This window comes from Notolabrus celidotus, chromosome 22 (genome assembly GCF_009762535.1).
Source record: "Notolabrus celidotus isolate fNotCel1 chromosome 22, fNotCel1.pri, whole genome shotgun sequence".
In the NCBI taxonomy this organism is placed as follows: domain Eukaryota; kingdom Metazoa; phylum Chordata; class Actinopteri; order Labriformes; family Labridae; genus Notolabrus; species Notolabrus celidotus.
Window position 1 is genome coordinate 12,512,664 of NC_048293.1, and position 26,017 is coordinate 12,538,680.

Below are 26,017 nucleotides of genomic sequence, written 5' to 3' on the forward strand. Positions count from 1 at the left end.
AAAACTCTGCTTACATATGCCATGTTTTTAAAGACATTTGTTTGTATCTGTTTTTTTATGTACTGTTTATTTATAATGCATTTGAAATTGTGTTGATGCCTTACTAATTATTGTAAATAAATCAATAGATATATTTTTCTTCTGTGGGATTAATTAAATATTGCTCTGAACAATTTGTGACTGTGTGATCATTCTGCCGGACAAGCAGTGAACAAAAGCTACAAAATTATAAACAATCACTTTAAAGAAACTTATCAGCTCACACCTAACACTGCAGCTTTATTTAGCACTGCATTTTTTTTAAACAGACTTTATTAATCCCCATTGGGGGAATTCAATTTTCTCACTTGTGTTCTTTTTTCTATCATGCTACACACATAGTTTGAGATATACATACAATCATGCACAAACATTCTATGGACATGTACTAATGGAGAGATGTCAGTGAGGAGGCTGCCATCAGCCAGCGCCACCCAAGCAGTTGGGGGTTTGATGCCTTGCTCAAGGGCACCTCTGCAGTGCTTGGGCAAATGGACCTGCACCTCTACAGCCACCAGTTCACATGCCAAACTTCATCCATACTGGGACCCTCCGGTTCCCAAGCATTTGTTTAAAAATCCAAATGACGTCACATGCTTTATTAGAAGGTACAAAAAAATGATCAGTATGTGTGTTGAACAATGGATAATTGTAAGTTGCGATTCTTGGTGCAATCATGAGTTTTTTTTGTCTCGGCAGCTGTCTGAGCTACTCCACTCCTTTTGTTTATGTTGCCTTTAAGACCTGGCACATGAGTGTGCTTTCAACATCCAGCATAAGGCTTGTTATTCTAGTTCTTCAGGTCATGCTGTTGTGGAAAACACTGACAACTGGTTCATGCCATTGCTTGTCTGTAATAATAACCACCTTACTCCACCCAGGATGAGGCTGAGGGTGTGTGCTGAAGATTGAGGGTTCAATTGTTTAGGCGGGTCTGGCGCATGCTGCTAAGGTGTACAGTACATGCAAAGGGAACCAGCTAGACTAAGTAAGAATAATATGTATTCCCTCTGTCTCCCTTGTCCCTGATGATGGACTATAAAATATATAGAACATGAATATTCCCACCAGAACTTGTCTCTCTGAACCAATAAGCAACAGGACACAATAAATCAAGTATTACCTAATAAAGCAATTAAATATATATACTTGAAATGTAAAGCAGCAAGCAACAAAAAAAGGCTGGTTACATCCTATGAAATGGTAAGTTTCTTTGACTCAACCTTAACTCAACTTTATTTATATAGCACCTTTCATACATAAAAACATGCAGCCCAAAGTGCTTCACAGAATAACACAGAGACAGAAAACAACAGCAATGGTAAAATTATAAAAGGCATGATTATAAATAAAATACTTAAAAATAAAATGAAATCAATACAGTAAAATTAATAAAATAAGTAAAAGTGGAAAGAAAAGTTAAAAATGAGGTAGCGTTAATAAGATCAGATTAATACAATGAATAAATAGATAAATACATAATGAAATAAGGTAATTCAATGTTAAAGCAATGGTTAAAATAATAAAAAATAATAATGCATTGCATTTAATTGTTTCCTGTTTTTGTTTATTTAGTATAATTTGCAAGGGAGAATAATTTTTTTACGTATTTTTTGGGTTTGTTTGTTTTATGGAAATAAAAATATGAATATCACTTTTTAGTATTCAGGATTTATACACAGTGAGATACGTGGAAATCCTGCTTTTATTTCTGTCTTGATCAGAAAAATTCCAGACAGATTCAGAAATATTCAGACAGTGGAAAGTATACAAGAATAAAAAGTATAAACGAATAAGAGGTATAAATATTTTGAAAGCATATGAATGCAATGGTGGAACGAATTGGCCAACTCCATTCGATCTGCAGAGTCCCTTTCTACTTTCAAAAGACAGCTTAAGACCCAGCTCTTTAAGAAGCACTATGCACTTAGCTAGACTATTCTCCACTGTTGTCCCCAGTGGCAGATCATGTCTTCCAGCTACAGTTGACTCGCACTGTCCTGCTCTACTCTGGGAATCTGTGTTCAGGTCTGGAGTGACCCAGCACTTCGTACTTTGGTCATTATTGTGGTGACGTTAATTGTTGATGAAGATAATGGAAGGTCCTAAATGGTTTGGTTGCTTCATTGTAGATGTTCCTTATTTTATTATTTTAAAAAAAGAAATTCCTTACTTACTTTTGTGCATTGCCTTTACACTGCTTGGCAGTACCTGCACTCAAATTGACTTAAAGCACTTTGTGACTCGTACTGATCTTGTTTCCTCTTGTCTAGACCTTTGCTTGTGTTCTTGTTCCCGCATGTACGTTGCTTTGGATAAAAGCGCCTGCTAAATGACATTGTAACATATGCCCGTGGGAAGGTGCTGAGGGTGCTGCAGCACCCACTGTTGAAAAGGCATCACACATTTTTTTCTGGATGCATAAATTAGTTGAAACAAATACATTAATTAACACAATAAATCAGTTTTTTTCATTGTATTATTTTCTGAAAATGTAATGCTTGAGGAAGATTTGAGAAATAATTATAGCAATTTGAAATAATTATTCATTTTAAAATAACGCATGGGCCCTGTGTGTGTGCCTGCTTAAAGTCTAAATGTATAAGTTCTGTCAAATGCGCTTTACTGCCTTTTAGGCCTGTTTTACCAGGTTTGGGTTGTATGCTCTTTGCTCTACAACGGGGTATGTAAGTTCAATTTGTAAATTTATAATGAGAAGTTCTCTTGAAAGCTTGTATTCAAACCAGATAAATACAAATAAAATGTATGTGCGCTATAGCCTATCAGTTGCATAAGTAACCTAAATGCAAAAAGAAAAAAAAAATTGCACCTCTTTCTACAGCACCCCCAACTCAAAGCCACTTCCCACAGCTCTGTTGTAACATTGTAGCATATGATAAAATAAACAGTCAGTCTTGTTCGCGCGCCCCTCAGGGTTCTGCCATTGCATGAACTCGGGGCTCGGTGGCGGTGACGTCATCACCCCCTCCTGTGTTTCCTCCTCCCATCACACTCAAATGCAGCTGCGCCATTCCTCCTTTGTCCATTGAATAGAGGGAAACGGTCTGTGGTGAGGAAACCGGCTTAGTGACCCTAAACCGTTCAGTACGCCTCAACCGGACGCTGCAGTTTGTGCGAAGTTACCGAACCGACCTAAGGCTTCGTACTAAAGGGAACAGAGCCGCGCTGAAAGTGCTGCAGAAACGTTATGAGCCAAGCGAATGGTAAATCTGAGTCTGCCGTAGAGTCAAACCCAGCACCGAAGAAAACCAACATGGAAGATACTAAATACCTCCCGGAGCTCCTAGCTGAGAAGGACAGCTTGGATTCATCGTTCACACACGCCATGAAACTCATTTCTGCAGGTAACATTATTCTGAATTGTGTTTGAGTGTAGAAGCTAACATGCTAACTAGCTAACGGCTTGAGGCCTAGTGTCTTTTTCTCTCGACCGAGACCTCTGAGGCCTGAACAATGGCGCAATAAACACGTGGTTGATCTCGATGTGGGTCAAACCTTTTTATGTATAAATTAAAGACTTATTGTTGAAATCACTGACCGCGAACCTTTTAATATGCCTTTGTCATTACGTTGCGATTATCATTTTTACTTAGGCCGGTTTTTAGACCTTAGCAGCGGAGCTCTCATAGCTTGAATGAAACGCCTCGACGGTTTTTCGCTCTTTACAGCTAATGCACAAATTCACTCGATGTCTTGCCTTGCCTTGTTTGCTCATAACCAAGACGTTAATATCCTGTTTTTAAAAAATATTTTGAATGGTTGAAAGCATTACAGTAACATGACTAGTAAATTTAAGTTTGTTACATCATCTAATTGCAAAATGCTAACATGCTCTGATCTGCCTGCAGAAATTGAGAGGATCCAAAAAGGGGAAACTAAGAAAGAACCTGAGAAGGAAACATACCTGGACCTGTTTGCTACCAAGAACCTTAAACTCAAAGAGCGAGTACTCATTCCCACCAAACAATACCCCAGGGTAAGAATTTCCTTTTTCTCTGAGCCTTTACCACTGTCTGTAGCTCAAGGAGGGGGTTGGTCCCCACTGATCGTTATCTGAGGAAGCTGTGTTCAATAGAACCAGTCTGTTATCCTCATTCTTTGTTAATCATTTTAAATAATGCTACCTTTTACGGAGCCTTGAAATGCACACACAATTTAGGCCGGCCCGATTAGCTCACCCACTCTTCAATTTCTCAGACATCTAAGTCAGGTCATGCGCCTAGTGCCCTGCTAGGCTGGTTTCTGCATGAATAACTTAGTAGTGGTCCAAAAAAGACAATCTTTGCAATGGTGTCCCAGTCAGGTCTGCAAGGTTGAGAAGATCATTTTTGTGCTGCCTAAAGTAATATGAACATTCTGTGTAGTAACGAAATGCATATTTTTTCAACAGGTCAACTTTGTTGGAAAGCTGCTGGGACCGCAGGGCAGCACAATCAAGAGACTTCAGGAAGATACCGGTGCAAAGATTTCAGTTCTTGGCAAAGGGTCCATGAGGGACAAGAATAAGGTATGTACAGAAATGTTTCCCTTCTTGCACCCCTTAAAACATGCCTCCTTTGTATCAATATTAACATACAGTAGATGTTTTCTGTGTTAAGATATTCACATTTAATTTTTTTTATTAGGAGGAGGAGCTGAGGAAGGGTGGTGAGGCCAAATATGCTCACCTGGCCATGGAGCTGCATGTGTTCATTGAGGTGATGGCACCCATTCCTGATGCCTATCTGCGCATGGCTCATGCAATGGAAGAGGTCAAGAAGTTCCTGATTCCGGTATGTCTGATAAAACCCCTCTCATCCAACTTATCATTCAGAATGTGCAAGAACTTTCTTCACCAGCAAGATGTTTGGTTGACCGATGTCTCATTCTTAGGAACCTGGTGAGCATGACCCATACATGGACCCTCACTTCCTGAATGGATCCCAAGATGGTTCAGGCAGAGGGCGAGGTGGCCAGTTTGGAAGAGGGAGAGGCGGACCCCCTGGTGCTGGACCAATGTAGGAGCCTCTTACTTAACATGTCAAATGTCATTAAATTACAAAGCAAATCTGACAGTTTTTTGTACAGATGATCACAACTTTTAACCGATTTTTATTTTTTTTAACTAGGGGTCGAGGAATGCCACGCGGTGGCCCTCGAGGAGCAATGCGTGGTGGAGCCCCACGGGGAGGACTTGGAGGACGAGGCAATGCCCCAAGAGGAGCACCATCTGGCAGGGGTGGACCACCCTCTGCTCCTAACAGAGGAGGGTCTAATCCACGCTCTAGACCCCCAGCAGCAGGAGCTCCAAGGATGGTCCCCTCTGCAGGCATGTCCCACCAACAGCACCAGGGCCCTCCTTCAGGGTCCCAGCCCAAGGCTGAGGGCTATGAGGACTATGTAAGTTGGTTTCTTTCTGTCATGACCCCCCCCCCCCCCCCCCCTCATTTGATGAAATATGGTGATATCTTTCAAGGTGCTGTGCTGTTCTCCATACTGGTTGCTCTTTGATTTATCAATTATATATTTTCTTCTCTCTCCCGCAGCCTCCTTATGAAGAGTCCTATGCTGAGCCTGCCTATGAGGGATATGACAGTTATTATAACCAGCAATCTGCAGCAGCGTAAGCCAAAAATAATCTGCCCCCCTTTTCGCTTTTCTTCAAATACTGGAATCTGTATTAACATTATTTTTTGGCCCTCAGGGACACTGAATATTATGACTACGGACACGGAGAGGCCCAGGAAGCTTCATACGAGCCCTATGGTAAGAGTTTGCCTTGCAGCAACGCACACTGTGAACCCTTCTGATGGACTGTTTTAACTCCCGTCTACTTCTATCAGAGTGTTAACTTGTTGTTCTTGTGTTGCTCTTCTCTGTCGTTGCAGCTCAAGATGACTGGGACAGCTCATGGTCTAACTCTGGAGCGGGAGGAAAGGCCCCCATGTCCAGGCAGGGAAAGGGGGGAAACTATAGAGACCATCCCTATGGAAGATACTGAACGGCTACTGGTAGAGAGTTGCTCTGGCAACTGTCTAAGATTGTAACTCGCTGAACTTTTCAAAAAGTAATTTCCCTCTTGTTCGTTCACCTTTTTATGGTTTATTTTATCTTTTGTTTTTTTTAAACTCGTTAAAAACGTTTTGTTGGATGTATCATAGAGTGCCAGAGGTGAAACGTGAAAGAATTTTTCGTTGTTTACCTGTTTCCATTTAATGTTTGTTTCAGTTGCGTAGATGGCAGTTAGGGTCTTAGTGACATAAACCTAAAAGGAAGCAGAGCAATGTTTTAGTGACATTTGATGATTAGCATTTAAGTTAATTGTTGATGAACAAATTGTGTTTGTGGCGATAAACTCCTCTCACGTAGACTTCATTTTTTAAAGTCCTTTATTGACTGGACAAAAATTATGCTTAATGACCCAATTTTATCATAACTAGATGGTGATTAAGTCTCAAACTCAAATACAACCATGGGCCATTTTGGCTTAATACAAAAGTCTGATACATTGATCTACATTTTAATACAAATCTAGTCTGAGAAGTTACAGAATCTCGTAAAATGTCACCAAATTTTACAAGGAAAAATCTCTATTTTTGCCACCTTTTACAATTGGTATGTCATCTGTCCAACTATTACTGCAAAATCTTTACTGATGATCATCTAATTTTTGAGAGATTTCCAATCCTTACTGTATGTGAGAAAAGCTGCAGCCAACTCAATTTTGTACATAACCTTAGGACAACTGTGTGTGCTTTAAGCCGTGCCGTCTCTAAAATGCATAATGCCTGTGTACCTTTTGGCTAAATAGGATACTAAATATATCCCAAAATGTCTTTCTGCAGTGCGTGTTTCAATAAAGTTTCTAGTTTCTTTTTAACCAATCTAAACATGGTATTTTGCCTTTGTTGTACCAAAGGAATGCCTTCACTTTGTGAAAGTGGTCCTCGGTGGTTTCTCAACAACCCTGAATAAGCTGTATGTATACCCGTCAGCCTGACAAAAACAAAAAGCAGTGTTTTTACAATGACTATCCACTTTTTGCAAAACTTATCTTAATGACACCTGTAATGTCACCATCCAAAACAAATAAAGCTCATCATTCCTTGAGATAATGTGCTGCCAAATATATCTTTTACTTGAAAGTGATATAGTGCTTGAACATGTATTGTCATTAACTTTTAGTTAGTGTATCTATTCAAGCTCTCAAGAGAGCACTGTATCTTCAGCCACTTGAAATAACTGAATTTCAACAGTATTTCAAATCAAGCTTGCAGGGATCTTACTTGACTTTGATGCAAAGTCATGCTGGCTGGTTTTTATAAAAGAAAAAAATCGCAGAGGAGAGGATTCTAAAAGCCTAAAGATCGCCACAAGAAGGTAAAACTAACCCCAACACTCATTTGTTAGAATTTTTTTTGTTTTGTTTTGTTTTCTGTACGAAACATCAAGTAATTCAAGTCATCCAAAACACAAAAACATTGAAGTACAAAATTATGCTATCAGTAGATATTCCGAGCAAAATAAGCAGTGGAAAAACAATCAGAAATAGTTGTGATGCAACTCTTGCTCAAATAAATCCAGTAATGGTCCATTCATTTCACTCAATACTTACAAATTTTCATCTTGATAATTACTGTAAATGCAGATTAATGAAAATTTAGGTTGCACTCAAAGCGGTAAAACATCCCATTGGGGGACAAAAACCCTTCAGCTTGAGTTGCATGATACTTTTTAGTATAGTTAGTTCTGCATGTGTGTTGTCCACAGTGCACACGGAGGCACTGCTTGTGTCCAAGATCTCACTTCTGTTTCTCTTCTTAGGTTGTCACAGAACCGTATAGGTGCAGTAAAAACAATGAATTACAACCTACCAGGGATGTAAGGTCAGTTTAAATTGTTTTGCACAGAAGAGTTAGCGTTGACAGAAGCCCTTTTTGCTTTTTATCATTCTGGTTGTTTTCTTGAGATCTCGACTCAAAGTCAGATGATCATAGTTTGAATGCATGGTGTAAGAAAAGCACAAAACAAAGAAATAGACTTTACTTACCTTTTATTTAGTACCGGCAGCATGTTTGTCTGGCCTGTTCGATAGGTCTGACTTATTGCAAGGACCAGCCTATTGTTTTCTAGCATCATCTCAAGATAATGAGAATATGTATCTGTAACAAAGGAAAAACAGCTTGGTCACATTGATTGAAATTAACTCATTATCACAGTAAAACCAACATTTTGTTCAGGGGATAATGAGAAGTCAAGACCTCCAGAAAATAACTGCATATTAATCAATTATTTCTGCTGGGGGATTGCTAAACATGTCTCTCTGTCTCCAACAGATCCATCCAAAGTCCCTGGAAAGAGCAGAGGCCATGCAGTGTCTCTGACAATGATATTAAAGGATTTATGTTTTTAAAAGTGCAGAGGGAGCTGTCTTAATCACTACTGAAAAGCAGCTCTGCTCTCCCGCATTCGCCATGGCAATGGAAAGTGCATGTTTTACATTTTTTAACAAGTGTCCATGTTTACAATCATTTTATACTGAATACTTTTTCACTGCTTTTTTAACAGAAAATAAATTTTAAATCAGAATTGGATCGTGTGTATTTATTCATATTAACTGTCCACCTTAACTCTTGATGTGCATGAGTCATACATTTTATATTTAATATTGGCTAAATTTCTGAAGATGGAATTGTAATAAGATCATGTTTATCATGCTTTGTTGTAATAATTGATCTATTTTAGAATTTAAGTATATTTGGTTTTTCTTTAAACCATTTTAACATGCTGTGCACATAAACTGTGGACTTTTAGGCATTTCATAAAATGCAACATGTTGAAACAGGTCAGCTATGCATGTGAGGTGGTTTAGCAGACTTGCACAAACTTAAAACAAGCATTGACCTGCAGGAATAATTAAGGACAATATCTAGTATGTGTAAGAGTATGCATTGAAACACTAGGGTGTAAAAAAATATATATTTCCATTATAAAAAAATGTCATAAATCATGATAGTGATTGCCATTTTTCTTTAAATGTCTTGGAGTGACTTACAGTATTTTTTACACAGAAGTATGTTAAAAAATGATGCTGCCCCCACCATGCTTCACTGTGGGTCTGGTGTTCTTTATGTGATGTGCAGTGTTGTTTTTATGACAAACATAACTTTTGGAATTATGGCCAAAAAGTTCAACCTTGGTTTCATCAGACCATAAAACATTTGCCCCATGCTTTTGTGAGACTTCATGTATGTTTTTGAAACATTTTGCCAGGCTTGGATGTTTTTCATGTAATACACAGTCAGTACTAGTCAGAAATCCCTGCAGCTCCTTTAATGTTGCTGTAGGACTCTTTGAAGCCTCCCTGAACAGTTTTCTTCTCGTCTTATCATCAGTTTTGGAGGGATGTCCAGTTCTTGGTAATGTCACTGTTGTGCCATATTTTGTCCACTTGACGATGACTGTCTTCACTGTGGTCCATGGTATATCTAATGCCTTGGAACATGTTTGTACCCTTCTCCTGACTGATACCTTTCAACAATGAGATCCCTCTGATGTTTTGGAAGCTCTCTGTGGACCATGGCTTTTGCTATAAGATGCAACTGAGGAAATGTCATGAAATTCCTCCTGGAACAAAACAAAGACGTTTATGCATACAAACTGTATCTGTAAACAAACAAAATGTCTCTAGGTTTTCTAACTGCATGCATCCCTATCCAAAGAGCACCTCCCACTTACAACCTTTTTCAGTCCACGAAGCGCTCCTTACTTCATTTTCTGATCTACCAATACAAAATGATATGTAGTGAAGCAAAAAAATATTCAAAAAACTAGTACATAATCTCCCAAAACAGCCGCCTCGTCTTTGTTGCTGTGTGGAATTAGGCGGAATATCCCTTTAACAGACTCTCCTCCCACTGGACGCAAACATATCCGCGCCCCCATCTATCAGCGGCTAGGCTCACATCAACAATGACTGTCTCCGCTGATTTCAGTGATAAACACGGCAATGCTTCAATAAATACAACGAACATGTGTTCAGTTTAGTTTTAAATACATGCAACAGAGCAGCACCTCAGAGACACAGCAGACACTGGCGCTGGTAAGCCAACATTTTCTTGTCTAGCCTGTTTGGTAGGGTGGTTTGGATGCTAGCTAGCTAGTCATAGACAGTGTTAGCCTACAGGCCTCAATCTTTGTATTTAATCAAGCATGGTCTTGGTGGACAGACCGCAGTCCCTCGCTCATTGTGTTGGTCCACGTTGTTTTCACCCCACACCTCGTGTCTGGAGTAACAACGGCTCCAATGAGATATTTAACCCGGGAGAAGCAAATGATGTAGCTGCCAAGCTAGCTTGTTATGTCAGCTTCCGCAAAAACCAGTATCAAATTAAAGGATAGTGTGCAGCTCGTGATGAACAAGTTTCACGACAGCTGTATGTGATGCATGTTCACTCGGGAGAGTTTTTGCAGGGTCTTTAGCAGTGCACGTGCTTTGAATGTCAATATAAACAAAAGGTTGCAAAGATGTCCCTGTTTTGTTTATATTTCTGTGCACCACGCCTTTAATGATCAGCCCTGCGTTCAGTCTATAAACTGGTCAAAGAAGAGTTTGAATACTAACAGTGCATTAGTGATTATATATCCTCCATGATACATATCACATACTGAAATAATTTAAACCCTCAACATAACACATCCTATATCATATTTGTTGTACAGTGGATAGCAAAAGTCTACACACCCTTGTTAAAATGCCAGGTTTTGTGATGTAAAAAATTGAGACCAAGATCAATCATGTCAGAACTTTTTCCACCTTTTAATGTGGCCTGTAACGTGCACAACTCAATTAAAAAAACTGACAATCTTTTATGGGGAAGAATAAAAAATTAAAATCTTAAATAATATGGTTTCATAATTGTACACACCCTTTAACTAATGTGAAGCTCCTTTTCATTTTATTAAATCACTCCATTTCTTTTGTAGGAGTCTAGTAGCAAGGCGCATCTTGACGTGGTCATGTTTGCCCATTCTTCTTCACTAAAAAGCTCCAAATCCATCAGTTTGCAAGGGCATCTCCTGTGCACAGCCTTCTTCAGACCACCCCATAGATATTCAACTGGATTCAGGTCTGGACTCTTGCTGGGCCACTCCAAAATTTTTATCTTCTTCTGGTGAATCCTTGCTTCTGTTGATTTGGATGTATGCTTTGGGTTGTCGTATTGAAGGTGAAATTCCTCTTCATCTTCAGCTTTCTAACGAAGGCCTGGAGGTTTTATGTTGAACTGTTCATACTTCCCTCCACCTTGACTAAGGCCCTGGTACCAAAACAGCCCCAAAGCATGAAGCTTCCCCCACCATGCTCCTCTGTGGGTCTGGTGTTCTTTATGTGATGTGCAGTGTTGTTTTTATGACAAACATAACTTTTGGAATTATGGCCAAAAAGTTCAACCTTGGTTTCATCAGACCACAAAACATTTGCCCCATGCTTTTGTGAGACTTCATATATGTTTTTGAAACATTTTGCCGGGCTTGGATGTTTTTCATGTAATACACAGTCAGGACTAGTCAGAAATCCCTGCAGCTCCTTTAATGTTGCTGTAGGACTCTTGGAAGCCTCCCTGAACAGTTTTCTTCTCGTCTTATCATCAGTTTTGGAGGGATGTCCAGTTCTTGGTAATGTCACTGTTGTGCCATATTTTGTCCACCTGATGATGACTGTCTTCACTGTGGTCCATGGTATATCTAATGCCTTGGAACATGTTTGTACCCTTCTCCTGACTGATACCTTTCAACAATGAGATCCCTCTGATGCTTTGGAAGCTCTCTGTGGACCATGGCTTTTGCTATAAGATGCAACTGAGGAAATGTCATGAAAATCCTCCTGGAACAGCTGATCTTTATTGGGACTAATCAAAGTCACTTTGAATTATGACAGGTGTATACTGACTACTATTTGTCATGAGTTTGAATGTGATTGGTTTATTCTGAACACAACCACACCCCCAGTTATAAGAGGGTGTGTACACTTATGCAACCACATTATTTTATTATTTTATTCTTCCCCCTAAAGGACTTAAAAAACATTTCAGTTGACTTGTTCAGGTTATAGGTCACATGAAAGGTGGAAAAGATCTGACATGATTTATCTTGGTCTCAATTTTTTACATCACAAAATCTGGCATTTTAACAGGGGTGTGTAGACTTTTGCTATCCACTGTATGTTACAGATAAGCTTTCCCATCCTCACTGTTTGACCTACCTTTTCCTTCTAATCAGGATAAAGAACAAGGAAAGGATTCAGAAAACTACCCAGAAAGCCTGTAGACTTGAGCCGTGGGTGTGTCTGTGATGGCCGGTGGAAGGAGAGGGGCGAACCGCACCACATACTGCAGACCTCCACTAAGCAGTGAACCAGGCTCGGTCAGCAATGGAAATCACTCGACCAGCTCTCCTGTCACAGGGGTGCGATCTCGCACAAGGTTAGTCTGGATTCCCCTCCATCTTTGAAGAGGAATGCATTCTGACATGGGTCTGTCTAACACCAGTTTATCAAACAATATTGTATTTTGATAGGCAATATGATAAATGTTGTTTTGCAGGAATGGCTCGGGAACATGCATGTCCAGCCCCCCACTGGCTGCACAAACAGTGGTTCCTCTGAAGCACTGTAAGATCCCGGAGTTATCTGTGGATCGTAACGTGCTGTTTGAGCTCCACCTGTTCTTCTGCCACCTCATTGCCCTTTTTGTCCACTATGTCAACATCTACAAGACTGTGTGGTGGTACCCTCCATCACATCCTCCCTCACACACATCCCTGGTGAGCTCAGTTATTGTGTTAATTATGGTTATGATATGCCTTTTGTGTTACTGTATGCCACTCTTGTTTACATGCTTTCATAGCTCATTGCACATTTTTCCTTTTTAATGTCATAATGTACTTTTTTGAAATGATAAAACTTAATACATTGTGTCATTTACAGAACTTTCACCTCATTGATTACAACATGCTGGTGTTCACAATCATCATACTGGCAAGGAGGTTAATAGCAGCAATTGTGAAAGAGGTAAGAATTCTACTTCTTAAAATTAAGCTTGAAAATACAGTCCCACTTCCAAAACATTTGAGATGCGGTGTAAAATGTTGATAAAAACAGATTTTAATACTTTTCAACTCTTCATTCATTTTAAAATTGTGAAAAAAAAAACACATCATTTTTTTAAATTGAAAAGTCTTATTGTTTTATGAAATACATATGCTCAATTGAAATTCAGTGCCAGCAACTTGATTCAAAACAGTTAGGACAGGGAAACCAAAACTCTGTTGTATAATGCTATAAAAAATCATCTGAAGGAACATTTCCTAACTATTTAGGTTGATTTGCAACAGTTTGGTTACATAACTAGGTTTTAAAAGGGGATCCTGGAGAAGTTAAGTCTCTCAGAGGTCAAGAAGGGAAGAGGTTCACTACTCTGAGAAAGACTGTGAGAAAATAGTTCATCAACGTAAAATTGCAACAAAAATGTTGGGGTTTCGTCATCTACAGGACATAATATTGTGTAAGGAGTCAGAGAATCTTGAGACAAGTTTTCTACATAGCTTATTCTGTCTTCTGTACATACTTTTGTTATCATTATTTTCATTGTATTGGTATTTATATCGTATTAATTACTTCTTCTATTAAAATTAATTGATATTCTTGATTATTGTGTAACTTTAATGACTGAATTTCCCCCCCCGGGATAAATAAAGTATTTCTGATTCTGATTCTGTACAAAATATGCATGGCTGAAAACCAATTATGGTTACCCATGATCCTTAGGCTCTCAAGTGGCTTTGCATTGAAAGACATGAGTCTGTAGTGGAAATCACTGCATGAGCTTTAAATCACTTCCTAGAACTACTGTCTGCGAACACAGTTTGTAGCTGCATCCACAAATGTGGGTTTAAACTGTACCTTGCAAAGAAGAAATCATAAATAAATGTGATCCAGAAGCTGAGGCATGATGGACAACTGACCAGTGATCTGATGAATCAAATCTTTACATTATATTTGGAAATTTATAGATCCTGGGTTTTACACCTTAAATAGCATAAGGACTTGTTATCAGTACACAGTTCAAAAGCCAGCATTTGTGATTGTATGGGGATGCAAAAGCCCCCATGGTATTTTTAGCTTTCATATCTGGGAAGATATATAAGGCTCCAAAATAAGAGCAGAATTTAATTTTAATATTGAAACTGTGCTCTGTATTTTGGTTTTGCACTTGTTAAAAAAGCCTTAAATACTATCCTGCTCCCTACCAAAACAACTGTACACCTTGCTCTGTTATTGTGCTCTGTTTCACTAATGCAGCTTTGTATTTATTGTGTTGAATAAAGGTGTAGTCAACAGTTGTTTTGATGCATTATTTTTTCTTGTCTCCCCCTCCACCAGGCATCACAGAGCGGGAAACTATCCTTTCCTCATTCAGTATTCCTGGTAATGGCTCGGTTTGCTGTGCTAACACTGACGGGCTGGAGTCTGTGTCGCTCCCTCATTTACCTCTTCAGGACTTACTCTGTCCTCAGCCTGCTGTTCCTCTGCTACCCGTGAGTATTTGCAAGGAAAACAAATAGGATTGAAATCGCACCATCATTTCACTTAGAAGCTACACCTTTACACCCTGAGCCACAAATTTCATGCCATGCACACAGTGAGACAATCACTAAAATGACAGCCACCCACACACACACACATGCATGGAAGACCATCAGAGACTGATCAAGGGCACTTGCCCCTCTTACCTGAAAGGACCTCTCGGTGCAAGAGCCTAGATGAACATTATATTTCATTGTCATTAATAAATAACAATAAGATGTTTGTTTTTGCTTTCAATTAAAGTTCTTTAAAGAAAGAAAATGGGAATCGGCCAAATTTAGAATTAGCAGGCCAGACTTTGAAAAAATTGAAATCTGGCAAAAAAAACAACAACAACAAAAGCTAGCCCATCTCTAGTTTCTCCATCCTTCATTGGCATTAAACCATACACCTACTTAAAATGTGTTTAAAACAAGCTGTTTAAGGTTGGAAAGACTGATTAAAAACAGATTTGAATAATCACCATCCTCTTATTCATTCAAATCGTGCTGCTTGTCATCCTTGTGGCATTGTAATAAAGAGCTGCAGTTGACAAGCTACTTTGAAACATTTAGTTTCATAAAAAGTTTAATAACCTAATGCAGGTTAAAATCAAGCTTTTACAATGAACCCCACTTCATGACCCCAAGTTCCACTACCCATTTAGTTTTGTTTCAGGGACTTGGCTTTAAATAAACTTAACCAAAGCTGGGTTTTTTTGCAGATTTGGGATGTATATTCCATTCTTCCGACTGAGCTGTGACTTCAAGCGGGTCGGTCCTCTCTCCCCCATTGCCAGCATTGGCTCCAAAGAGGTCGGCAGCATGGGCCGGGGGCGGGACTACTTCACTGTCCTGAAGGAGACGTGGAAGCAGCACACCAGCCAGCTGTATGGAGTCCAGGCCATGCCGACTCACGCCTGCTGCCTCTCCCCGGATCTTATTCGCAAGGAGGTTGAATACCTCAAGATGGACTTCAACTGGAGGATGAAGGAGGTGCTGGTCAGCTCCATGCTCAGCGCTTACTATGTGGCCTTTGTGCCTGTCTGGTTTGTCAAGGTAAGAGACTGTCTAACTTTGTCATTGCATTATTCTCAATGCCCCTGGAGTCTGACATTACCTTGCTTGATTTTTCCTCTCAGAGCACACATTATGTGGACAAGCGGTGGTCCTGTGAGCTTTTCATCCTGGTGTCTGTCAGTACGTCAGTCATCCTCATGAGACACCTTTTACCACCACGATACTGTGACCTGCTTCACAAAGCTGCAGCTCACCTGGGCTGCTGGCAGAAAGTAGACCCCTCGCTCTGCTCAAATGTTCTTCAGCACATGTATGTACTGCTTACAGTTTGATGGTGCCCTCCAGATCAGTTTGGACTCATTTGAGTCAAATGTCTCACTTTGTTGTCCTTCTTTGCACAGATGGACTGAAGAGTACATGTGGCCACAAGGAGTCCTGGTTAAACATAATAAGAATGTCTACAAGGCCATGGGCCACTACAATGTTGCAGTTCCATCGGATGTGTCTCATTATCGCTTTTACGTAAGTAATGAACAGCTTTTGTTGTTTTCAGAACACGGACAGATGTGACAAGATTTTTAATTTGTCATTTCAGACTTAATCTACTGATTGACTGTATCTTGTCTCTCCCCCTCCTTCAGTTCTTCTTCAACAAGCCTTTACGGATACTGAACATACTCATTATCCTGGAAGGGGCCATGATATTCTACCAGCTCTACTCATTGATATGCTCAGAAAAGTGGCATCAGACGATATCGCTGGCTCTGATTCTCTTCAGCAACTATTACGCCTTCTTTAAGCTGCTCAGAGACAGAATAGTTCTCGGGAAGGCTTACTCGTACTCAAACAGCTCATCGGACCAGAAAGTCAGTTAGACATAAGTTATTATTGGTCACATTCACTTTGGAACAACACAAACATGCGTTAAGAGCTTGGTATTTTTTCTACAAACTGCATTTTGTGTCACGTTTTTGTTCTGATCTACCATAATAAAAAGAAATATTTTTGTATGACTGTAAAGGTGTGCTCTTGTTTTACTTGGTTCTTAATAGGTTTTAAAGTCTGACCACAAGAGGCCTCTGTGTTGAAAAAAAATGGAGTCCTAAACTTGCTTAAAGTTGAATGCTGAAAATTGCACTATTGCTAAATTTTATTTTTCCAGTGTTAAGTACTCATTTATATCAAAATAGATTTTACTCTTCTCCTAAACACTGAAAACCTAATGAATCATCACCAAATATTCAGATTAGATTAAAGTTTTAGCATTGAGGTTCTTTAAAACTGCCTGACTGAATTTAGCATCAAGGCTCCTAATTCAATCAAACCATTTGTATTAGTAAGCAGACTGTCTTTCACTCAAATTAATTAATTCTAAATCCTATTATACCCATTAGTAATGTAAATAGACAGAAACACGAGTGGTTAACAGCTATTTGTCTCCTAGCCCATGCTGAGAAACAGGTGCAACCCAAATATTTGAACATTAACATTGATAGCGATGTAACTCTTGATTTATTGGGATTCTGGGCTGTGGTGCTGCCTAAGCTTTTGTCCTTAATGGCATTTTTCCCCCTTACATTAGTTTTATTCTTCAAGTAGTTTTGAAACCAGTACTTTTACACTTTAACTTGAGTAAAAAGTTTGAGTTCATACTTTAACTTCTACAGAACTCTTTTTAAACCCTAGTATCTATATTTCTACTTGAGTAATGAATGTGAATACTTTTTGACACCTCTGGAGATAACCCACTGATAAAGGGATGATTTCCCTTCAGTTGTTCTGGCTTCTTTCTTTCTCTCCTCCAATAGAAGTTCCATTTGACGGGTATGATTTCTCATGGGTACCATTATAAACCTGGTTGTTGTCATTTTTCCACTGTTTAAGTCAAAGTGATGAAAGTGGGAACACAAACGAAAAACACTGACGCCCCCTTGTGGTCTGTTTACATGTTTCTGGCAGTCTCAGGTCTAGACAATGCCATGATGAACTCCCTCTGTTATAACATGGAATACAAGTGGGATATATGCACATAGCTATGATAAGATTATTCATATTCAGCTGCAGGGCATTACATCCTGTTCATTGAACCTGTATGACAGACCGCAGAGTAAACAGAGATGGTGCGGACTGGCCCTTTAAGAAGGATAAAGACGAGTCCCGGCGAGCCGAGCGCATCGATGCCGCGCTTTACATTTGGTTGATAATTAACATTTCTGCTGAGGGAAATATTTCACATTATCCTTGCCTTCAAAGAGTCGCACGAGTGAAATCAACATCGCTATATGAAACGACATCTGGAGCAATGTGACGCTGTTGACTCTGTTGCTGGTTTGCTCTCTGGTGCGTAATTGATGCGGTGAGTATTATTTGTAGCATATGTAGGCGATAAATCTGTACACACGGCGTCTCATACACTGAATTCAGCAAAAATGTGAAACAGCCCACTGCTTGTCATGAGTATGGGTCACCACAATAGTGATTCAATCCAAGTTATTACGTATTCCAGCGTATAAAGTTGCTATTGTGTATTACTGTAGTGGCCATCTTTGTATTCTACTTTGTGTGGACGCTGGCTGGCGCAATGTTTAGGAGATAACAGCTGTTATTACAGCAATACCATCCATTATAATGAGATAAAGGCACAGCGTCGAGTTAATAATGAAACAAATGCTCCCTCGGTCTGTTATTAGAACAATATAAACTGCTGTAGACGGCTGGAGGTACTAGTGCTTTAAAAACTCAAATAATATACACTATATAATAGTGAAAATCAAATATTAAATACAGTTCAAGGTTGCCTTCAGTTGAAATAAGGTGTTTGATCTATTAGAGAGTCGTTGTACTAAGTAGGACCGCTTCTTACTGTAAAGATGTTTTTTCAGGTCACTCACTCTGTAAATAGATAAGGGTGAGCTCCACTATCCCACCATAGATAAGTCTCCGTCTAAGTGTTAGTGAAGTGTATTGATTTCCTCCTTCAGCCATTTATCTAACAGCCTTATGCATTAGGACCATTTGTCTAACACATGCTCCACTAAGGACTCGTGTTCATCCTTTCCATGCATTCATGTAGTATATGTCAGAAATGAAGCAGATAGCTGTGTCCATGTATGAGATCTCTAGGTAATTTATATTGTGTGTTTGATATGTGTGGTTGGGAAATCAAAGCAGGAATGTGATCCATCATCTGTTCACACATACTCTCTAAAGTCTTATCACTAGACTAGAGGATGGTCTAAAAATATCTTTCTAGGCTGATGTTTCACTCCCACTTTTTACACCAGGGAAGCATTATGAAAAAAAAAAATGTCAGTAAAACATTTGAGCAAAGAGTAATCCTATTTGTAGGTACAAGAATACTATGCTCTCTTTTCTTCACTGTCAGTTTTAATCGAAAACACTGTTGATCTGAATTTGATTGAGGAGATGCTGTTAAAGTGAATTAAAGCAATGCTGAGTGTTTTTTTTTTTTATTGCAGAGCAGAGAATCCTGTGCTGCAGCACTAAATTTGGCAGAGTCAGGATCCTCCACAGATCCTTTTTTCTTCAGGGAGGGGGGAGGGGGGGCACTGCTGGTTTTGAACTTCCTACCTTTGTTGTTTCAGGACATCCTGAACACCACACAGGCAGTGCCCTCTTATCTTGCCCTGGAGAGCTGAACTCAAAGAAAGAGTTATGGAGGACAAACGCAAGAAGCGGAGCCCTAAGGTGTCCCTCCCCCAGCCCCCTCCCCCTCCCATCAACCCCCGCAAACTCTCTGTCCTGCCTGCCAGTAAAAGTGCCACCTTCTCTCTTGGCCTGCCGCAGCCCCCCTCCCCTAAGAACAGAGGCAAGTACAAGAGGTCTATAGGAGCACCGGGACAGCCAAAAGAGGTGTTCGCAACCGTCGTAGCTCCACCAAAGATTACCAGGTTTGTGTCTTAATAAACACTAACAGAAAACTATGATGGTTGTTGGAGCTTGCTGTGAATGTTCTTTGCATAGTTCATCCTCACCCCTCAGATTATTGCCAACAATACATTATTTGACACACATATAGTGTGCAGTAACCTCATGATAGCTACATTTAATATAGTTTTAAACACTTTAGAACACAGAAACAGGAAGCTGTGATAAAATTGGAATTTGAATTAGATTGGAAACGTTATTTAAAGGGAAGTTTCGCAACTTTAGCTTAACAACTGGAATCTTATAGACAATAATCAGAGCAAAGCTGCAGTTTAAATATTAGTGAATCTGTTAAAGCAGGGGTGTCACACACATGGCCCGCGGGCCAAACTCGGCCCGCCAGAGGTTACTATTCGGCTCGCGAGATGACTTTGCAAAATGAAAAAATTACAAAGAAGACATTAATTGCAATTTTTCACTAAAAGTAACTGCTATTTCAAATTTGTCCTCTGGGGGTCACATACAATCATAGTGCTGATGGAGCGCACCAGAACAATGCTCTGGGACTTTTTTGTCAAAGTGAGGAAAAATAATATTTGCAGTTTGCATAATCTGGATGAAATTCATGAAGACTTTTTAGAGTACTTCATGATCCAAAAGTTCCCGTATATGTAAACTTGTCGCAGCAGGAGCGGTCAATCCAGATTTTTCCAAAAGGAACCACATATCGTGCGTGTGCTGACCATACATGCGCGTGCCTAATAGGTCCGTCCGTCAATACTAACACTAGCACTACAACCCTGCACACAACACTGTCCAGCAAGCAAACTGTTCATGCTGGAGCTTGGGGGTTCATAACAGTCAAGTTTACCTTCTTCATTATTATAATATATTTAGCTGTAAACATAACACACTGTATCAGCTGAAGGGGAAACCTGTGTGTTTGGTGTGTCGGCAGCAGGTTTCAGTGCTTAAAGATTATGATACTTGGCCGCACTATGAGACTCATGGTGAAAAATACAAATGCTGCTTCTGTAAAAAAAAGTTCATTAAATGTGAACATTTTCAGAATGTACTTTTTGCACTAAAACAAAGGGAAAAATTTGGTTGTCTATTTTATAGGTTATTATGCCATCATTCCACTTGAGATCAACTTGGGCTGAGCGTGGGCCCTGAACTGAAATGAGTTTGACACCCTTGTGTTAAAGAGTCATAAAGTCTGGTATACAGTTATATTTACACATTTTTTATCAGCCTCCAAATTAGCTTCCACAAGCTATCAGACAAAACATGTGCAGAACAACAGCAGAACCCTGGCGTTTGTTTTAGTTTGAAATATAGGTTTAATTTATTAGAGGAAAGTGTTATTATTTCTCCATAAAAGGTACAAAGTCTCATTTCAGAGGTGCTCAAAAACCATTCTTGGGATAATAGCACTAGATGACACAGGTAGCATTTCCCCCATGATTAAAATGAAATAGAAACAGCAACTGTTTACTCTCTTAAAGGCTTAGCTTAAAAGAAAACAAAACATTAGACTGATTGAAATGTCATTCAAAAAAGGCTATGCGTCTTTTCTGTTCTCTCCAGGCCCCACAAGGAGAAGCCCAGGGCCCCCCAGCCAGCAGGACCCAGTAAAGTGGTCCAGTCTTCCCCCCTGCAGCACTCCTTCCTCACAGACGTGTCAGACGTGAGAGAGATGGAGGGAGGCCTGCTTAACCTCCTCAATGACTTCCACTCAGGCAAACTGCAGGCTTTTGGTAAGATAACCTTGATCGGAGAGGCCACCGAGGGAATATTCTGTTACAGGCTGAGAGTAAAAGTGGCTTCAATACACCAATCAGGCTGAAATCAAATAGCTGTGGTGCTATTTTTGCACAACTGTTGCCATGGAAATACTTTCGACTTTGCTGTAATCCCCTTGCAACCAAAATAGATGGCCTAAAGACTCGAGAGATGTTTTACCTGTGGGGTTGAATTCCTCTGATTTCGTAGGTAAGGTGTGCTCCTTTGAGCAGCTGGAGCATGTGCGTGAGATGCAGGAGAAGCTGGCTCGACTACACTTCAGCCTGGACAGCCACGTGGAGGAGCTTTCAGAGGATCAGAGGAAGTGTGCCTCCGACCACAACCTGGAGCACCTGCTGTGTAACGTAAGCACAAACCAAAGCAGCAACGACTAACCTCCCCTGAGATTTTTCTTTGATAAGAAGAGATGTACAATCTGAGGTCCAACTCATGTATGTGTTCAAACAATCAGTACCTGTTAGTTAAATTTAGCATGCATGAAACAGCCCATAATCCCAAGAAATCACGAGTTACATCGCTATCAGTGTCTCATCTCTCCGATGAATGTGGTCTACAGTTCAGCTGGTTTAGTATTTCCTTAGAGAAGAGTGAGGCAGAATTTGTTGTTAGTATTTACAAACCTACAGGCCTGAGGCTACAGACAAAAACACTTAGACAAAACCCCTAGACTGATTTCACAAATTTACCGGTGGGACATTCTGAGTAAATCAGTGAGATAAAATCTTTCATTGTGTTGATTCTTAGCAAGTTGGTTCTGTTAATTTGAATAAGACCACTTAGTACTGACGTGTCTCCCCTCTCTCTCTCTCTCAGTTGAGCCCTGTTCTTCCTCTGTTAACTCTGATTCATAAATGTGTCCACAGTAAGCGTCATGTCACTTTTGCTGTCAAGTCAGAAACGTGGGCTGCCAGCTTGAGGATCCTCTGTATATGGGGTGTGCGACTTAACAACTAGGATGAACCAACACCCTGACTAAGGGCTTTCTGATAGCAAAAAAAGCACTGAAAAATTTCTTAATATAGGATACGTTTAGCCAATTGGCTAAATTAAATTTTACAGTTGACCACATGTGTAGCAGTTGACAGCCGAGCTTCTGATCTGGTTCTTCAGCCATGTTCATATAAAGGGACTGAGCCGACTGTGATCCCCTGTGGGTAATACACTTATTATTGACAAGTAAAGATAGAGCAGTTCATTAATAAGGCTGATAAATGGGCAAGGAAATAATCGGCCTGCACTCACAAGGCTGATATAAACAATAATGTATGTAGAAACTGCAGTGTGTTAGTGTGGCTGCTGTGGAGCATTGTCAACGTCTCCCTAAATGATAACCTGTTTTTCCCATCAAATATATAAAATCTATAATAATAATAATAATAATAAGAATAATAAGAAGAAGAAGAAGAAGAAGAAGAAGAAAAATAAAGGCGCCTTTCAGAGCACTCAAGGTCACCGTACAGGGAGTTTATAAAAAAGAACAATATAAAATGAGTCCGATAAAATCAACAAGACATGATACAGAGTAAATAATAAGATACAGTGCATTGAAGAGATGTAATTAGAGTGAATATGACAGTTTAGAAAGATGTGTTTTGAGATGGGATTTGAAAATGGAAAGAGAGTCCATGTTGGCAGGGCAGAGCGGCTGAAGGCTCTTGACCCCATGGTGGTCAAGTGGGCGGTTGGTGTATTGAGGTGAATGGAAGAGGAAGACCTGAGAGTGTGGCTGGGTGTGTTGATGTGCCAAAGTCCAGAGTAAAGGTCAGAGTAACCTCGCTCCTCCATACCTCTCTGGACTTCTGCACATCAACACACCCAGCCGCACTCTCAGGTCTTCTTCTTCCATTCACCTCAATACACCAACCGCTTGTTGGTAAGTAAGGTATGGTCTCCAGTGTGTGTAGAATCTGTCTGATGAACCTCTGAGGATAAGTTAAAGCAATGACGTTCCTTTGAACAGCTGTGGTGAGGGTTTGCAAAAAATATTTGACAGCCACAGCATAATATCAGCATTATGTATCGGCAAACCTGCTCTTTAATTAGTACCTCATACAGCCCAAAATAACTAAACTAGCCCTTTAAGTTTATTGTGTAGTCTGCTGCTTCTCTTGTTTGTTTAAATGTTGAATAGAAGTCACTACCACCACGTGTTGCTGTCTCTATTGTGAGCATGTGTGGCTGCAGGTTAGCTGTGTCTGTGGGGAAGTTGCAGTGTTATGTGTGAGGGAGGTGAGAATAAGCCTTCAGCTTATTACAGACTCTGCTGCCAGAAATACCCTCGAGCTGCAGCAGAGGTGTGTGATTGTTTCTCAGTGCAGATGGGCTGTGAAGTGACTTAGCTTTGCATGAAAATAAAGGGCAGTTTGCCTTTGTAAACAATGTAGTCTGATGATGGGAATTTGATTCAAATATTGATCTAGCACACGCAAGCTGTTATGTAATATGATCACATAATGATTAGTCTCTTCTACTGACACTTCTTTTCTATTTCTGCCAGCTCTACCATCCTCTCATTCCTTTTTTTCTTTTATCTCTGCAGCTAGAGGAGCTCAGCACCTCAATGTATCCTTTCCAAATCAAATAACAGTTTATTTATGGGATTCACAAAGCACTCCAGGCACAGACGCTGGTTTTAAATGCTCTGTTTTTATTCAGAAGTCTCTCTGCGTGTTTCCTTAATGTGTCTGCATCCAGACAAAAGCTCCACCTGGCAGAGAACCAGGACCTGCCCAAGACATCTGGGCCCTGACAAAGTGAGGTGCAGAGGAGGACAGATGACCACCATCTTCTCCCGACATCTAACCAGTCCAGGTTTCCATGGCATTAATCCAGCTGCCTTAGTAACAGAATGGAAAGATCCTCAGGAGGAGGGCCTATTTTTTTTTCCATTTGGTCAGTGAAGCCGAGGGAACAATGCACTGACTGAAAAGCAGCAGAGCATTAAATGAACGCTCAACAATAATGATAAACCACCTATTCATGGCACAAGAAACGCTCTGAGGGTTTATTGAAACGTTCTGTTTGAAGAAATGTGTTCAGGAAGTTCTTGGCTCTGGTTTGTAGTTACGTCACTTAGTCACAAATAATCAAATCCATGTGAGTGTTTGGTTCTGTTCTGTTCTGTCAGCGCTGTTTTATCTCACAAAAAGGACTTTTCATGACTGTTTAACAGCGTGCATTATTTCACATTACAGGCCTGGAGTTTTCATAATTTCATTTTTTCTCTCTGTTTTCGGAAAGGTAAGAAATTACAGCCAAACTGGAGTAGCATACATGCTTGGCCCATGTTGACACCACTGTGGTTAGCCTTGACCTTTACTGGGAGTTTCACTTTTGCTATTACCCTGAACACACTCCCTCATTGTTTTATATATTTCCATTTGAAGTTTGATACTGGGGAACAGACTGGATTTATTAAAAGCTGGGTGAACCTTTATAACGGTGCATTTGAATGGACCTGTGTGAGGAGATGTAATGTATAACATGTATATTTGAATAGCTTATAGGTTAAATATTTTTTATGTTTTGCCAACGTGCAGCAAAGCCACTGTATATGTAGACACTGAGGATTCTTTTTTTAAATCAGGATTGCTTTTAGGCTTTGTTTTTTATTAAGAGGGCTCATTAGCAGCTTCCCTCCAAGCACAAGCAAGTCCAACCCGCTACTGAAATGCTGTAATATCACCTACTGTAACACTAAGAACACAGGGAGTCTGTCCAGTGTGACACAAGACGGCATTCACTGTGTCCCATCACACTGTGTTGGACTGCACATTCACAGAGTAATGCAGCTGGCAGCAGTCTCTGTAGAGTAACATTTCAGAATGGCAGCTACTTTCATGGTTTAAATTGTAGAGGTTTTTCTTTTCCAGATGCGTCAGCGGTGCATCTTAGCTGTAATAAGCAATCCTGACAATCAAATTTAGTGATCTAGGTGATTGACCTGAAATAAATGAAGCATGTTAAAGCATCAAAATACTAAGCATTTCATCATTAAACGCGTATGATGACTTATTTTTACTGCTTGCTAAGCCTACCTCTTCTCTAAAGCCTTTAACTAAAGTGCTTCTACAGCGACATGAAACGTTTCCAATTCTGGTAACTTAAAGATCCTTCACAGCAGGGCTACAACTCGTTATAGCGTCAGAACTGATGACGTTACTGATTGTTTTCTTTGTTAATTGATCTAAACGTAACAAAAATATTGTCCTACACCAAAGGGAAATCACTGCAGTGACATAACACAGAACAGTAGATGAAGATTTAACGTTTAAGAAAACGTTTGAGTTAAATAATTATTGCAGCTCTTATTCACGGTCAGCCATTTTCTGTCGTTTGACATTTTAAGCAGTGCTTGAAATAAAAAACTATTAGCTGTGAGCTTAACTTAAGAGCTAGTCTTAGTCAGAGCATCAGAAAGCTTGTGAAAGATCTTGTGTTTTCAGTTATTGTACCCATTAATAAAGTCCTTTTTAAAGTTTCTAAAGCATAAGATGTGTATTTCTTTCCTTGTGGTTAATCCCTCCTGATCTTATTTCTGATCACAACAAAATTAGAATGAGACACCTGGAAATGAGTTTTAAAGAAATAAAACAGTTTATTAATATATCAATCTGTCTTTGCCTTGTTCACAAACAAGTTC

General features: G+C 39.8%; 3 protein-coding genes across 8 annotated transcripts; all 3 read left to right on the forward strand.

Moving 5' to 3' along the window:
- Positions 1–3,022: 3,022 nt before the first annotated feature.
- Positions 3,023–8,628, forward strand: khdrbs1a (KH domain containing, RNA binding, signal transduction associated 1a). Of its 3 annotated transcripts, XM_034675231.1 has the most exons (11): positions 3,023–3,404; positions 3,909–4,036; positions 4,451–4,567; positions 4,686–4,832; positions 4,933–5,057; positions 5,169–5,439; positions 5,586–5,662; positions 5,744–5,805; positions 5,928–6,106; positions 7,864–7,925; positions 8,376–8,628. In XM_034675231.1, exons 1-9 carry the CDS (start codon positions 3,248–3,250, stop codon positions 6,038–6,040), a joined length of 1,197 nt encoding a protein of 398 aa, XP_034531122.1. In that variant the 5' UTR covers positions 3,023–3,247; the 3' UTR covers positions 6,041–6,106; positions 7,864–7,925; positions 8,376–8,628. The 3 variants fall into 3 exon arrangements, with proteins under 3 accessions (XP_034531122.1, XP_034531120.1, XP_034531121.1); XM_034675229.1 differs by having other exon boundaries at positions 3,058–3,404; positions 5,928–7,925; XM_034675230.1 differs by lacking the exon at positions 7,864–7,925 and having other exon boundaries at positions 3,058–3,404.
- Positions 8,629–9,954: 1,326 nt separating this feature from the next.
- On the forward strand, positions 9,955–16,701 carry tmem39b (transmembrane protein 39B). The gene is made up of 9 exons (XM_034675232.1): positions 9,955–10,141; positions 12,319–12,521; positions 12,642–12,861; positions 13,025–13,108; positions 14,480–14,634; positions 15,387–15,720; positions 15,804–15,991; positions 16,083–16,203; positions 16,323–16,701. Exons 2-9 carry the CDS (start codon positions 12,391–12,393, stop codon positions 16,554–16,556), a joined length of 1,467 nt encoding a protein of 488 aa, XP_034531123.1. The 5' UTR covers positions 9,955–10,141; positions 12,319–12,390; the 3' UTR covers positions 16,557–16,701.
- A 928-nt stretch (positions 16,702–17,629) lies between these two features.
- Positions 17,630–25,857, forward strand: ccdc28b (coiled-coil domain containing 28B). 4 transcript variants are annotated; one of them, XM_034675928.1, is made up of 6 exons: positions 17,630–18,037; positions 19,287–19,592; positions 21,160–21,329; positions 21,565–21,719; positions 23,915–23,937; positions 24,070–25,857. In XM_034675928.1, exons 2-6 carry the CDS (start codon positions 19,357–19,359, stop codon positions 24,122–24,124), a joined length of 639 nt encoding a protein of 212 aa, XP_034531819.1. In that variant the 5' UTR covers positions 17,630–18,037; positions 19,287–19,356; the 3' UTR covers positions 24,125–25,857. The 4 variants fall into 4 exon arrangements, with proteins under 4 accessions (XP_034531819.1, XP_034531817.1, XP_034531821.1 ...); XM_034675926.1 differs by having other exon boundaries at positions 17,641–18,037; positions 19,161–19,592; XM_034675929.1 differs by having other exon boundaries at positions 17,702–18,021; positions 19,161–19,592.
- The last annotated feature ends 160 nt before the right edge of the window (positions 25,858–26,017 follow it).